The 17,339-nt window shown below is 42.9% G+C and overlaps 1 protein-coding gene and 1 long non-coding RNA gene across 6 annotated transcripts in view; one reads left to right on the top strand and one right to left on the bottom strand.

Annotated features, from left to right (window-relative positions):
* Positions 1–17,339, top strand: part of LOC133539070 (uncharacterized) — a 244,299-nt gene that overhangs the window by 21,800 nt on the left and 205,160 nt on the right. The gene's annotated exons all lie outside the window — the stretch shown is intronic.
* LOC133539060 (inactive rhomboid protein 2-like) overlaps positions 4,296–17,339 on the bottom strand; it is a 143,153-nt gene continuing 130,109 nt past the window's right edge. For 4 of the 5 annotated variants that reach the window (XM_061881094.1, XM_061881093.1, XM_061881092.1 and 1 more), the window contains one exon: positions 4,296–8,334. In XM_061881094.1, coding sequence (XP_061737078.1) covers positions 7,903–8,334 — 432 coding nt within the window. In that variant the 3' untranslated portion in view covers positions 4,296–7,902. The remainder of the gene's footprint in view (positions 8,335–17,339) is intronic. The other variant, XM_061881096.1, reaches the window with a different exon arrangement.

Raw genomic sequence — 17,339 nt, 5'->3', positions numbered from 1 at the left:
ACAATCGGCAAGATAGGATGGAGCTAGACCGTGTAGTATTTTATACCTAAGTAGTAAAACCTTAAAGTCACATCGTAAGTGCACAGGAAGCCAGTGCAGGTGAGCCAGTATAGGTATATATGTATGTATATATGTATATAAAGGTATATACAGTATAGGTATATATGTATATAAAGGTATATACAGTACAGGAGTAATGTGATCAAACTTTCTTGTTCTTGTCAAAAGTCTAGCAGCCGCATTTTGTACCAACTGTAATCTTTTAATGCTAGACATGGGGAGACCCCAAAATAATACGTTACAGTAGTCGAGGCGAGACGTAACAAACGCATGGATAATGATCTCAGCGTCTTTAGTGGACAGAATGGAGCGAATTTTAGCGATATTACGGAGATGAAAGAAGGCCGTTTTAGTAACGCTTTTAATGTGTGACTCAAAGGAGAGAGTTGGGTCGAAGATAATACCCAGATTCTTTACCGAGTCGCCTTGTTTAATTGTTTGGTTGTCAAATTTTAGAGTTGTATTATTAAATAGAGGTCGGTGTCTAGCAGGACTGATAATCAGCATTTCCGTTTTTTTGGCGTTGAGTTGCAAAAAGTTAGTGGACATCCATTGTTTAATTTGATTAAGACACGCCTCCAGCTGACTACAATCCGGCGTGTTGGTCAGCTTTAGGGGCATGTAGAGTTGGGTGTCATCAGCATAAAAGTGAAAGCTAACACCGTATTTGCGTATGATGTCACCTAGCGGCAGCATGTAGATGCTGAAGAGTGCAGGGCCAAGGACCGAACCCTGGGGAACTCCACACGTTACCTTAACGTAGTCCGAGGTCACATTGTTATGGGAGACACACTGCATCCTATCAGTAAGATAAGAGTTAAACCAAGACAAGGCTAAGTCTGACATACCAATTCATGTTTTGATATGTTCTAATAAAATATTATGATCGACAGTATCGAAAGCAGCGCTAAGATCGAGGAGCAGCAACATAGATGACGCATCAGAATCCATCGTTAGCAATAGATCATTAGTCATTTTTGCGAGGGCTGTCTATATATATATATATATGTATGTATATATATATATATAAATTGTGTGTGTGTATGTATATATAAATTGTATATAAGTGTGTACATATGTATATATGTAAGTGTGTGTGAATTTAAATGTATTTTATATAGACAATATATAGCAGCAACCACCGAATTGAATTATATTATATATATTATTGTATTATATATTGTATATATATATATATTGTATATGTATAGGGGTGGGACCTAATAAGTTTACTTCTTCCCACTCCCTTTTGAGCCAATCTTGACATCTACAAAAGATTAGTCACATGTAATGTTTTCAATGTAGGTGTAAAAATAATGTATCTATATATTTCTTTTGTATTTTATGTCATTCTCTTGTTTTGTTTGCATGGCTCAAAATAAACCATTCATTCATTCATTCAAGCTAATGAGCGAATAGCTATTGACGCTATTCGGCCATAGCGTGGGTGTACCTAATGAAGTGGCCCATAGCATGGCTGCCTTATTAGCATCGCCGGTAAAATGTGCGGACCAAACGATCAGGACTTTTGCATCTTGTGACACTGGAGCAACTTAAATCCGTCGATTGGTAAGTGTTTGTTTCGCATTAAATGTGGGTATCTAGTTTCAAATGTACATACAGCTAGCGTACATAGCATGTTAGCATCGATTAGCGTAGCATGTTAGCATCGATTAGCGTAGCATGTTAGCATCGATTAGCTGGCAGTCATGCCGTGACCAAATATGTCTGATTAGCACATAAGTCAACAACATCAACAAAACTCACCTTTGTGATTTCGTTGACTTAATCGTTGCAAATGCATCGGCAGGTTATCCATACATCTCTGTGCCATGTCCGTCATCGCCGGTAAATAGCATGTTAGCATCGATTAGCGTAGCATGTTAGCATCGATTAGCTGGCAGTCACGCCACAACCAAATATGATTGATTAGCACATAAGTCAACAACGTCAACAAAACTCACCTTTGTGATTTCGTTGACTTAATGGTTGCAAATGCATCTGCAGGTTATCCATACATCTCTGTGCCATGTCTGTCTTAGCATCTCGGATAAAATGTGCAGACACTCTGGCACATTCAATGGGGGTCTGGCGGCAGATTTCTTGCCAGTGGTGCAACTTGAATCCCTCCCTGTTAGTGTTGTTACACCCTCCGACAACACACCGACCAGGCATGATGTCTCCAAGGTTCCAAAAAACAGTCGAAAAAACGGAAAATAACAGAGCTGAGACCCGGTGTTTGTAATGTGAAAATGAAAATGGCGGGTGTGTTACCTCGGTGACGTCACGTTCTGACGTCATTGCTAACAGACCGATAAACAGAAAGGCGTTTAGTTCGCCAAAATTCACCCATTTAGAGTTCGGAAATCGGTTAAAAAAATGCATGGTCTTTTTTCTGCAACATCAAGGTATGTATTGACGCTTGCATAGGTTTGGTGGTAATGTTCCCCTTTAATGGAAGACTAGTTCTCACCAGTGGTGATGAAAAGTTGGACTCTTGAGGGGAAACCCTGATTGACGTCCCTGAGGAGTTATTCAAGGCACAACTTTAAGTCCTCTCCTTATCCCCAGCGCCCGTGTTGCTGTGGCAGCTTTACTTCACCTCATTTGTTCAACATCCGGACTTGGACTCCTGGTCTTCCTCAAGCTTTTTTCCCTTTCCATCCCCTCCTGCTCCGGCCCGGCTGCACCAAATGATAATATAAATACATTGAATAAAGTTAAATGCAAAAAAGGCAAGAAGAGAAGTACCTTGTGTAAAGTCATATATAGATCATCTACACCAGGGGTCACCAACGCGGTCGCCCGTAAGGACCAGATGAGTCGCCCGCTGGCCTGTTCTAAAAATAGTTCAAATAGCAGCACTTACCAGTGAGCTGCCTCTATTTTTTTAATTTAATTTATTTACTAGCAAGCTGGTCTCGCTTTGCTCGACATTTTTAATTCTAAGAGAGACAAAACTCAAATAGAATTTGAAAATCCAAGAAAATATTTTAAAAACTTGGTCTTCACTTGTTTAAATAAATTAATTTTTTTTTCAACTTTGCTTCTTATAACTTTCAGAAAGACAATTTTAGAGAAAAAATACAACCTTAAAAATGATTTTAGGATTTTTAAACACATATACTTTTTTACCTTTTAAATTCCTTCCTCTTCTTTCCTGACAATTTAAATCAATGTTTAAGTAAATTTATTTTTTTTGTTGTAAAGAATAATAAACATTTTTTAATTTAATTCTTCATTTTAGCTTCTGTTTTTCAACGAAGAATATTTGTGAAATATTTCTTCAAACTTATGATTAAAATTCCCCAAAAATATTCCGGCAAATCTAGGTTGATTGGCAACACTAAATGGTCCCTAGTGTGTGAATGTTGTCTGTCTATCTGTGTTGGCCCTGCGATGAGGTGGCGACTTGTCCAGGGTGTACCCCGCCTTCCGCCCGATTGTAGCTGAGATAGGCACCAGCGCCCCCCGTGACCCCAAAAGGGAATAAGCGGTAGAAAATGGATGGATGGATGGATCTAAAAAATCTTTCGAATCAAATTTAAATCTTATTTCAAACTCTTTTGAATTTCTTTTAAAAAAAAATTCTGGAAAATCTAGAAGAAATAATGATTTTTCTTTGTCAGAAATATAGCTTGGTCCAATTTGTTATGTATTCTAACAAAATACAGATTGGATTTTAACCTATTTAAAACATGTCATCAAAATTCTAAAATTAATCTTAATCAGGAAAAATGACTAATGATGTTCCACAAATTATTTTAATTTTTTTCCAAAAGATTCAAATTAGCTAGTTTTTCCTCTTCATTTTTTCGTTTGAATTTTGAAGAGTCGAAATTGAAGATAAACTATGTTTCAAAATAAAATTTTCATTTTTTGTGTGTTTTCTCCTCTTTTAAACTGTTCAATTAAGTGTTTTTTTTTCATCATTTATTCTCCACAAAAAAACCTTCCGTAAAAGGAAAAAAATGTACGACGGAATGACAGACAGAAATACCCAATAGATTTATTTATTAAAGGTAGATTGAGCAAATTGGCTATTTCTGGCAATTTATTTAAGTGTGTATCAAACTGGTAGCCCTTGGCATTAATCAGTACCCAAGAAGTAGCTCTTGCTTTCAAAAAAGTTGGTGACCCCTGCTCTACATCTACTGTATGATTTGTCTGAGAGGATGGACAGGACCCAAAAGAAAAGAAGCATATCCTAGCATGTTTCTCATCCAACACACGCCTTATTACAATGAATAGTGTCATTTATTTTGAAATACAGTGACTTTGACATCAATCCTGCCCTTTTTATGCTGAGGTGATAGAAAAGGTGAGAAAGTGTTGACAGTCCAAACACCTTCATGATGATTGTTAAGAAGACATAGTGCAAGAGTAAAAAAAGTGAGGGCTGTCCTTGCGGGCTTGAAGTTTAAATAAGAGGCCAACACGTTACAACAAGTCAAAGTTTTCCCCCACTTGACCCCTGAGTCAACCCGGAAATCTCATTATTACCTTAACTGCCTAATCCCTCTGCACGCTGTGGCTTTTCCCAGCAGCACACACACACACGCACGCACGCACACAGGCAAAGACACACACACATGCACGCACACACACATGCACACACACATGCACACACACACGAACAGACACACACGCACGCACACACACACACACATGCAAAGACAGACACGCACACACACATGCATCCACAGACACACACACATGCACGCACAAACACACACACATGCACGCACACACACACATGCATGCACACACAGACACACACACACATTCACACACACATACACACACACACACATGCACGCACACACAGACACACACACGCACAGAGGCACAGACACACACGCACAGACACACATGCACGCACAGACACACATGCATGCACACACACACGCACAGAGGCACACACACAGACACATGCACACACACACGCACAGACACACACACATGCACGCACGCACGCAAAGGCACTCAGACACACACACACATGCATGCAGACACACACGCACACACGGACACACACACACATGCACGCACAGACACACACACACACACACACGCATGCACTCACACACAGACACACAAACGCACACACACATGCACGCACAGACACACGCACGCACACACTCTCACACACACACACACACACACACACACACACACACACACACACACACACACACCATCCAGCAGGAAGTCAACAACTAGTTGAAATGTTTGGAAACATCCTCAATGTTCTGCCAAGGTCAGAGGAAGGTGACATGCATATAGAGTGTAAGGCAACCAGTGGTGGTCTGACATGATTACTTTCACTTTCCCTTTCACGGCATCTGCTTGTGTTTCTGCCCTTTGAAGTAGTTGATGTGGAACTGGTCACTGACTGCAAGGAGCAGATGACCTGCAGGCTGCGCTAAAACACACATTCACCTTTCTTATTCATCAGCATTCTAATTACATTCAGCATTCTCAAACATTGATAAAAAATCCTCATAAATGTTATACATATATAATATATATGTATGTATGCATACATACACACATATATAATACATATATCCATCCATCCATCCATTTTCTACCGCTTATTCCCTTTCGGGGTCGCGGGGGCCGCTGGCGATATATTTTTAAAATGAAAATCCATTAAAAAAAGCCATTTGTTGGCCATCTCCATGAAACCAGAAGGAGCTTTTCTAACCTGCAGCCTGTTTTAAAAATGTTTCATTAAAATTACCAAATAATAGGGTGCACAAAAAAAAATCAATTCACATCCAAATCCCAATTCTTAATTATCCTGATTTTACATCGATTCATAATTTTCAAAAATCGATCAAAAATAAAATACATATAAATATACATTTATATATATATACTGTATATATACATGAATGTATATATATATATATTATTAAAACATGACTTTTATCAATTTTATAAATCGATTAAATATATACACATACATACAGTATATATATATATATATTTACACATACATATATTTAAACACACACACACACACACATATATGTACATATACATACATATTAGGGTTGTCCCGATCCGATATTTGGATCGAATCGGCCGCCGATATTTGCCAAAAAATGCGTATCAGCAAGGAATGGGAAAATGCTGATCCAGATCCAGTTTTAAAAATAACTGCGGTCCGTGTTTTCCAACGCACCGATTTAAATAATACATTCCACTCTTCTGCTGCTCCCTAAACTCCGTTCCACATTTTCCAGCACACTTTCAAAACATCCAGAGGTCTGTGTTCTAACCGTTCAGACGGCCGTGTGAATTAAAAGTTACGGTAAAAATGTCAGCTGTGTGGGATTATTTTACCCTACAAAATGAAAAAGATGAAGAGGTGGAGCGCAAAACATGCCACAATAAAGTCAAGCGTGGTGGTAAAGTTGTAAGACATTTTAATGACTCTTGCGTGTGAGGATTTTTAGCACTCATCATTGATGAAGACAGGAGCAGGCTGACACCTGAGCATCTTCAAGTGCTTGTCTTTGTTAGAAAGAATCTCCCCATTATGCTTGGACTTCAATTGTTTGCCCCCCCTGTGACTGGGGCAAACAATTGAAGGGAGTGTGTAGATATATATATATATATATATATATTTTTTTAAGTTTACACTTGTTCAAGAGCAAGTATTGATGCTGAGTTATAGACATTTTATCCCACTCAGGTTGTTTGTGTGTTTTGCTTTTTTAAATAATGTTTACAGCATTATTTGCACTTTATACTGTTCATTTGTTTACTGTTTAATGATGCCATTTCTGTTTGTCATGTATCAATTTTGATGTTTTGTGTTTATCCTTGAATACCAACTATTGTGTATTATTCAAACTCACCTAATTCAGCTGGCTAGTTGTGATCAAGAGTACTAAAATCTTTTTCAGCATGAATCTGACAACTAAATAGGGTAAATAACTTTAAACTTTAATACATGCTCGGATAGGCCAGTATCGGTATCACATATTGTGCACTTAAGATGTGACTTTAAGGTTTTACTACTTACGTATAAAATACTACACGGTCTAGCTCCATCCTATCTTGCCGATTGTATTGTACCATATGTCCCGGCAAGAAATCTGCGTTCAAAGGACTCCGGCTTGTTAGTGATTCCCAAAGCCCAAAAAAAGTCTGCGGGCTATAGAGCGTTTTCCGTTCGGGCTCCAGTACTCATAGTCAGCATTGTCACTGGCGTCCCACTGGGTGTGAATTCTCCCTGCCCACTGGGTGTGAGTTTTCCTTGCCGTTTTGTGGGTTCTTCCGAGGATGTCGTAGTCGTAATGGTTTGTACAGTCCTTTGAGACATTTGTGATTTAGGGCTATATAAATAAACATTGATTGATTGATTGATTGATAGGAAGTGCAAAATCCTGGATTGGGACATCCCTAATACATATATACATAGCAGAATATACATTAGGTCAGGAAAAAATACACAGGCTACAAGCCTGTGAGGATGCTTTTCCTGACCTAACATGTATACTGTACACACACACACACACACACACACACACACACACACACACACACACACACACACACACACACACACACACACACACATACTGTATAAACACTTATACACAGGAATTGGAAGGACTGGTTAGGTGCCCAAAGGTTGCGAGCCCTGACCAGTGTGGTTGGTACTGCTTTCTCCAAAGTGGGACCTCCTATGGACCAGCTCTGTCTCGTGAGCCTTGTCTTCTTTGGTTTCATCCAGCTGTGTGCAGTAGAAGTCCTGAGTATATCTTCCCCGTCCCCAGGGTTTCTGCTGACTCACCAGCGCCAAGTCAAGGCCACGGTCAGGTCTTAGTGCACCACGTGGTTGATGTCGTGGTCGATGTCGTACTTCTCGCAGAACTTGCTGGTGAAGGGCAGGCAGGTGAGATGCTCCAACCAGTGCCAGTTGATGGGGTAGATGTAGAACCAGACCATGAGTGAGGAGAACAGGCCCAGGTAGGCCAGCAGCGACACCATAATCAGAGCGCGTTTGCGGTACTTGTCCAACATCCCGAAGGTGACGTAGGGAAGGAAGGCGAAGGAGAGCAGCAGACCGCTGAGGAAGCCAAAAATGTGGGCGATGTTGTCGATCCAAGGCAGCAGGCCGCAGAGGAAGAGGAAGAAGACGATGCCCAACAGTTTTAGGAAGGCCTTTCGGGGTTTCTCCAGCATTTGCCAACCTTGAAAGAGTTCCACGAAGAGGCAGGCCAGGAGTCCAAACTGAGATCCGGCTGGACCCACCTGAGGGAGTGACATATAATAGTGACTATTACTTCATCCACGGACATCTTGAAAACATTATTCAGGACCAACTACTCTAAGCCACAAATTACACAGCTGTCTCTAGGTTCTACATTAAATCAGGACCAACTACTCCCAGCCACAAACTACACAGCTGTCTCTAAGTTCTACATTGAATCAGGACCAACTACTCCCAGCACCAAACTACACAGCTGTCTCTAAGTTCTACATTGAATCATTGCCAACTACTCCCAGCCACAAACTACACAGCTGTCTCTAAGTTCTACATTCAATCAGGACCAACTACTCCCAGCCACAAACTACACAGCTGTCTCTAAGTTCTACATTAAATCAGGACCAACTACTCCGAGCCACAAACTACACAGCTGTCTCTAAGTTCTGCATTCGATCAGGACCAACTACTCCCAGCCACAAACTACACAGCTGTCTCTAAGTTCTACATTCAATCAGGACCAACTACTCCCAGCCACAAACTACACAGCTGTCTCTAAGTTCTAAATTGAATCAGGACCAACTACTCCCAGCACCAAACTACAGAGCTGTCTCTAAGTTCTACACTCAATCATTGCCAACTACTCCCTGCACCAAACTACACAGCTGTCTCTAAGTTCTACATTCAATCAGGACTAACTACTCCCAGCTACAAACTACACAGCTGTCTCTAAGTTCTACATTCAATCAGGACCAACTACTCCCAGCCACAAACTACACAGTTGTCTCTAAGATCTACATTCAATCAGGGCCAACTACTCCCAGCCACAAACTACACAGCCGTCTCTAAGTTCTACATTGAATCAGGGCCAACTACTCCCAGCCACAAACTACACAGCTGTCTCTAAGTTCTACATTCAATCAGGGCCAACTACTCCCATCCATAAACTACACAGCTGTCTCTAAATTCTACATTCAATCAGGGCCAACTACTCCCAGCCACCAACTACACAGCTGTCTCTAAGTTCTACATTCAATCAGGGCCAACTACTCCCAGCCACAAACTACACAGCTGTCTCTAAGTTCTACATTCAATCAGGGCCAACTTCTCCCAGCCACAAACTACACAGCTGTCTCTAAGTTCTACATTGAATCAGGGCCAACTACTTCCAGCTACAAACTACACAGCTGTCTCTAAGTTCTACATTCAATCAGGGCCAACTTCTCCCAGCCACAAACTACACAGCTGTCTCTAAGTTCTACATTGAATCATTGCCAACTACTCCCAGCACCAAACTACACAGCTGTCTCTAAGTTCTACATTAAATCAGGACCAACTACTCCCAGCCACAAACTACACAGCTGTCTCTAAGTTCTACATTAAATCAGGACCAACTACTCCCAGCCACAAACTACACAGCTGTCTCTAAGTTCTACATTCAATCAGGACCAACTACTCCCAGCCACAAACTACACAGCTGTCTCTAAGTTCTAAATTGAATCAGGACCAACTACTCCCAGCACCAAACTACACAGCTGTCTCTAAGTTCTACATTGAATCATTGCCAACTACTCCCAGCACCAAACTACACAGCTGTCTCTAAGTTCTACATTAAATCAGGACCAACTACTCCCAGCCACAAACTACACAGCTGTCTCTAAGTTCTACATTAAATCAGGACCAACTACTCCCAGCCACAAACTACACAGCTGTCTCTAAGTTCTACATTCAATCAGGACCAACTACTCCCAGCCACAAACTACACAGCTGTCTCTAAGTTCTAAATTGAATCAGGACCAACTACTCCCAGCACCAAACTACACAGCTGTCTCTAAGTTCTACATTCAATCATTGCCAACTACTCCCTGCACCAAACTACACAGCTGTCTCTAAGTTCTACATTCAATCAGTACTAACTACTCCCAGCTACAAACTACACAGCTGTCTCTAAGTTCTACATTCAATCAGGGCCAACTACTCCCAGCCACAAACTACACAGCTGTCTCTAAGTTCTACATTCAATCAGGGCCAACTACTCCCAGCCACAAACTACACAGCTGTCTCTAAATTCTACATTCAACCAGGGCCAACTACTCCCAGCCACCAACTACACAGCTGTCTCTAAGTTCTACATTCAATCTGGGCCAACTTCTCCCAGCCACAAACTACACAGCTGTCTCTAAGTTCTACATTAAATCAGGGCCAACTACTTCCAGCTACAAACTACACAGCTGTCTCTAAGTTCTACATTCAATCAGGGCCAACTTCTCCCAGCCACAAACTACACAGCTGTCTCTAAGTTCTACATTGAATCAGGGCCAACTACTTCCAGCTACAAACTACACAGCTGTCTCTAAGTTCTACATTGAACCAGGACCAACTACTCCCAGCACCAAACTACACAGCTGTCTCTAAGTTCTACTTTGAATCAGGACCAACTACTCCCAGCCACAAACTACAGAGCTGTCTCTAAGTTCTACATTCAATCAGGGCCAACTACTCCCAGCCACAAACTACACAGCTGTCTCTAAGTTCTACATTCAATCAGGGCCAACTACTCCCAGCCACAAACTACACAGTTGTCTCTAAGTTCTACATTCAATCAGGACCAACTACTCCCAGCCACAAACTACACAGATGTCTCTAAGTTCTACATTCAATCAGGACGAACTACTCCCAGCCACAAACTACAGAGCTGTCTCTAAGTTCTACATTCAATCAGGGCCAACTACTCCCAGCCACAAACTACACAGTTGTCTCTAAGTTCTACATTCAACCAGGACCAACTACTCCCAGCCACAAACTACACAGCTGTCTCCAAGTTCTACATTCAATCAGGACCAACTACTCCCAGCCACAAACTACACAGATGTCTCTAAGTTCTACATTCAATCAGGACCAACTACTCCCAGCCACAAACTACAGAGCTGTCTCTAAGTTCTACATTCAATCAGGGCCAACTACTCCCAGCCACAAACTACACAGTTGTCTCTAAGTTCTACATTGAACCAGGACCAACTACTCCCAGCCACAAACTACACAGCTGTCTCCAAGTTCTACAATCAATCAGGACCAACTACTCCCAGCTGGTATAGCAGCTCTAAGGCTGACTTCCAATTCTCCAATATTTGACCATTTCATTTCAAGGAGTGGGATTCAACCTCACAGTCAAATAGTTAAGCCCCTGCACACAATAATGTTTCACTAACGTTGTGTCTACATGACCTGCTGATATAACATCTTCAGCCCTGGTGGCAACACTCATTACTCACTCACTCACTGTGGGGTGTTTGGACCTTGGTGAGAGACTAGAGTGGACCACACATAACAGGTCACTGTGGACTTCAAGATGATGACCACAGCTGCTGAAGAAAAGTCTTTTCACTTGACTCACGTAGAAGGAAGGGCAACATGATGTTCAGTGGTCATGACAACTCATGCTCATGGTTCACACTCATGACTATTGACTATAATCACATGACTATTGACAATAATCACATGACTATTGACTATAATCACATGACTATTGACTATAATCACATGACTATTGACAATAATCACATGACTATTGACTATAATAACATGACTATTGACTATAATCACATGACTATTGACTATAATCACATGACTATTGACCATAATCGCATGACTATTGACAACAATCACATGACTATTGACAACAATCACATGACTATTGACAACAATCACATGACTATTGACAATAATCACATAACTATTGACTATAATCACATGACTTGACAATAATCACAGGGCTATTGACAATAATCACATGACTATTGACTATAATCACATAACTATTGACAATAATCACATGACTATTGACTATAATCACATGACTATTGACAATAATCACATGACTATTGACTATAATCACATGACTATTGACAATAATCACATGACTATTGACAATAATCACATGACTATTGACAATAATCACATGGCTATTGACTATAATCACATGACTATTGACAATAATCACATGACTATTGACTATAATCACATGACTATTGACAATAATCACATGACTATTGACAATAATCACATGACTATTGACTATAATCACATAACTATTGACTATAATCACATGAATATTGACTATAATCGCTCTACTAAGCTATTTGTCTATTTTTTTTTTTGACGTAGCATTGAAGTATTCCCAGGGTGACGGTGAAGAGTCATGTGCTGGCTTGGCTGCTGAAGAGCCAGACAACACACCGGAACACCGCCGTAAAAAGGTGAGGATTAAAGTGACGTCAGGGATGACTTTGGAGGCTCGTCTGATCACAAGCAGATGGCTAATCTGCAACTGCATGACAACTTCTACACAACACGAGAAGAGTGAGGCCCTGCATGACAACTTCTACACAACACGAGAAGAGTGAGGCCCTGCATGACAACTTCTACACAACACAAGAAGAGTGAGGCCCTGCATGACAACTTCTACACAACACAAGAAGAGCGAGGCCCTGCATGACAACTTCTACACAACACAAGAAGAGTGAGGCCCTGCATGACAACTTCTACACAACACAAGAAGAGTGAGGCCCTGCATGACAACTTCTACACAACACGAGAAGAGTGAGGCCCTGCATGACAACTTCTACACAACACGAGAAGAGTGAGGCCCTGCATGACAACTTCTACACAACACGAGAAGAGTGAGGCCCTGCATGACAACTTCTACACAACACAAGAAGAGTGAGGCCCTGCATGACAACTTCTACACAACACAAGAAGAGTGAGGCCCTGCATGACAACTTCTACACAACACGAGAAGAGTGAGGCCCTGCATGACAACTTCTACACAACACAAGAAGAGTGAGGCCCTGCATGACAACTTCTACACAACACGAGAAGAGCGAGGCACTGCATGACAACTTCTACACAACACAAGAAGAGTGAGGTCCTGCATGACAACTTCTACACAACACAAGAAGAGTGAGGCCCTGCATGACAACTTCTACACAACACGAGAAGAGTGAGGCCCTGCATGACAACTTCTACACAACACTAGAAGAGTGAGGCCATGCATGACAACTTCTACACAACACGAGAAGAGTGAGGCCCTGCATGACAACTTCTACACAACACGAGAAGAGTGAGGCCCTGCATGACAACTTCTACACAACACTAGAAGAGTGAGGCCCTGCATGACAACTTCTACACAACACGAGAAGAGCGAGGCCCTGCATGACAACTTCTACACAACACAAGAAGAGTGGGGCCCTGCATGACAAGTTCTACACAACACGAGAAGAGTGAGGCCCTGCATGACAAGTTCTACACAACACGAGAAGAGTGAGGCCCTGCATGACAACTTCTACACACCACGAGAAGAGCGAGGCCCTGCATGACAACTTCTACACAACACGAGAAGAGCGAGGCCCTGCATGACAACTTCTACACAACACAAGAAGAGTGAGGCCCTGCATGACAACTTCTACACAACACGAGAAGAGCGAGGCCCTGCATGACAACTTCTACACAACACAAGAAGAGTGGGGCCCTGCATGACAACTTCTACACAACACGAGAAGAGTGAGGCCCTGCATGACAACTTCTACACAACACTAGAAGAGTGAGGCCATGCATGACAACTTCTACACAACACGAGAAGAGTGAGGCCCTGCATGACAACTTCTACACAACACGAGAAGAGTGAGGCCCTGCATGACAACTTCTACACAACACGAGAAGAGTGAGGCCCTGCATGACAACTACTACACAACACGAGAAGAGTGAGGCCCTGCATGACAACCTCTACACAACACGAGAAGAGTGAGGCCCTGCATGACAACTTCTACACAACACTAGAAGAGTGAGGCCCTGCATGACAACTTCTACACAACACGAGAAGAGTGAGGCCCTGCATGACAACTTCTACACAACACTAGAAGAGTGAGGCCATGCATGACAACTTCTACACAACACGAGAAGAGTGAGGCCCTGCATGACAACTTCTACACAACACGAGAAGAGTGAGGCCCTGCATGACAACTTCTACACAACACGAGAAGAGTGAGGCCCTGCATGACAACTACTACACAACACGAGAAGAGTGAGGCCCTGCATGACAACTTCTACACAACACGAGAAGAGTGAGGCCCTGCATGACAACTTCTACACAACACGAGAAGAGCGAGGCCCTGCATGACAACTTCTACACAACACAAGAAGAGTGAGGCCCTGCATGACAACTTCTACACAACACGAGAAGAGCGAGGCCCTGCATGACAACTTCTACACAACACGAGAAGAGTGAGGCCCTGCATGACAACTTCTACACAACACGAGAAGAGTGAGGCCCTGCATGACAACTTCTACACAACACAAGAAGAGTGAGGCCCTGCATGACAACTTCTACACAACACGAGAAGAGTGAGGCCCTGCATGACAACTTCTACACAACACGAGAAGAGTGAGGCCCTGCATGACAACTTCTACACAACACGAGAAGAGTGAGGCCCTGCATGACAACTTCTACACAACACAAGAAGAGTGAGGCCCTGCATGACAACTTCTACACAACACAAGAAGAGTGAGGCCCTGCATGACAACTTCTACACAACACAAGAAGACTGAGGCCCTGCATGACAACTTCTACACAACACAAGAAGACTGAGGCCCTGCATGACAACTTCTACACAACACAAGAAGACTGAGGCCCTGCATGACAACTTCTACACAACACAAGAAGAGTGAGGCCCTGCATGACAACTTCTACACAACACAAGAAGAGTGAGGCCCTGCATGACAACTTCTACACAACACGAGAAGAGTGAGGCCCTGCATGACAACTTCTACACAACACAAGAAGAGTGAGGCCCTGCATGACAACTTCTACACAACACAAGAAGAGTGAGGCCCTGCATGACAACTTCTACACAACACAAGAAGACTGAGGCCCTGCATGACAACTTCTACACAACACAAGAAGACTGAGGCCCTGCATGACAACTTCTACACAACACAAGAAGACTGAGGCCCTGCATGACAACTTCTACACAACACAAGAAGAGTGAGGCCCTGCATGACAACTTCTACACAACACGAGAAGAGTGAGGCCCTGCATGACAACTTCTACACAACACAAGAAGAGTGAGGCCCTGCATGACAACTTCTACACAACACGAGAAGAGTGAGGCCCTGCATGACAACTTCTACACAACACAAGAAGAGTGAGGCCCTGCATGACAACTTCTACACAACACAAGAAGACTGAGGCCCTGCATGACAACTTCTACACAACACAAGAAGACTGAGGCCCTGCATGACAACTTCTACACAACACAAGAAGAGTGAGGCCCTGCATGACAACTTCTACACAACACAAGAAGAGTGAGGCCCTGCATGACAACTTCTACACAACACGAGAAGAGTGAGGCCCTGCATGACAACTTCTACACAACACAAGAAGAGTGAGGCCCTGCATGACAACTTCTACACAACACGAGAAGAGTGAGGCCCTGCATGACAACTTCTACACAACACGAGAAGAGTGTGGCCCGGCATGACAACTACTACACAACACGAGAAGAGTGAGGCCCTGCATGACAACTTCTACACAACACTAGAAGAGTGAGGCCATGCATGACAACTTCTACACAACACGAGAAGAGTGAGGCCCTGCATGACAACTTCTACACAACACAAGAAGAGTGAGGCCCTGCATGACAACTTCTACACAACACAAGAAGAGTGAGGCCCTGCATGACAACTTCTACACAACACGAGAAGAGTGAGGCCCTGCATGACAACTTCTACACAACACGAGAAGAGTGAGGCCCTGCATGACAACTTCTACACAACACGAGAAGAGTGAGGCCCTGCATGACAATATCTACACAACACGAGAAGAGTGAGGCCCTGCATGACAACTTCTACACAACACAAGAAGAGTGAAGCCCTGCATGACAACTTCTACACAACACGAGAAGAGTGAGGCCCTGCATGACAACTTCTACACAACACGAGAAGAGCGAGGCCCTGCATGACAACTTCTACACAACACGAGAAGAGTGAGGCCCTGCATGACAACTTCTACACAACACGAGAAGAGCGAGGCCCTGCATGACAACTTCTACACAACACAAGAAGAGTGGGACCCTGCATGACAACTTCTACACAACACGAGAAGAGTGAGGCCCTGCATGACAACTTCTACACAACACGAGAAGAGTGAGGCCCTGCATGACAACTTCTACACAACACGAGAAGAGTGAGGCCCTGCATGACAACTTCTACACAACACGAGAAGAGTGAGGCCCTGCATGACAACTTCTACACAACACGAGAAGAGTGAGGCCCTGCATGACAATATCTACACAACACGAGAAGAGTGAGGCCCTGCATGACAACTTCTACACAACACAAGAAGAGTGAAGCCCTGCATGACAACTTCTACACAACACGAGAAGAGTGAGGCCCTGCATAACAACTTCTACACAACACGAGAAGAGCGAGGCCCTGCATGACAACTTCTACACAACACGAGAAGAGTGAGGCCCTGCATGACAACTTCTACACAACACGAGAAGAGCGAGGCCCTGCATGACAACTTCTACACAACACAAGAAGAGTGGGACCCTGCATGACAACTTCTACACAACACGAGAAGAGTGAGGCCCTGCATGACAACTTCTACACAACACGAGAAAAGTGAGGCCCTGCATGACAACTTCTACACAACACGAGAAGAGTGAGGCCCTGCATGACAAGTTCTACACAACACGAGAAAAGTGAGGCCCTGGATGACAATTTGAAATGTGGACTCGACTAAACACTTTTCCACTTTGCATCAGTCCATTTTAGATGAGCTCAGGCCCAGCTAAGCATTTCTGGGTGTTGTTGATAAATGACTTTGGCTTTGCGTAGTAAAGTTTTAACTTGCACTTACAGATTGAGCGACCAACTGTAGTTACTGACGGTGGTTTTATGAAGTGTTCCTGAGCCCATGTGGTGATACGTGGTGTTCCAAATAAGTCTTTGATGAGCATTGCTCAACTTTCCCAGTCTTTTTTGCCACATGTGC

This window comes from Nerophis ophidion, linkage group LG20 (assembly GCF_033978795.1).
Source record: "Nerophis ophidion isolate RoL-2023_Sa linkage group LG20, RoL_Noph_v1.0, whole genome shotgun sequence".
Taxonomy (NCBI): domain Eukaryota; kingdom Metazoa; phylum Chordata; class Actinopteri; order Syngnathiformes; family Syngnathidae; genus Nerophis; species Nerophis ophidion.
This window is presented reverse-complemented; position numbering and strand designations above follow the sequence as displayed.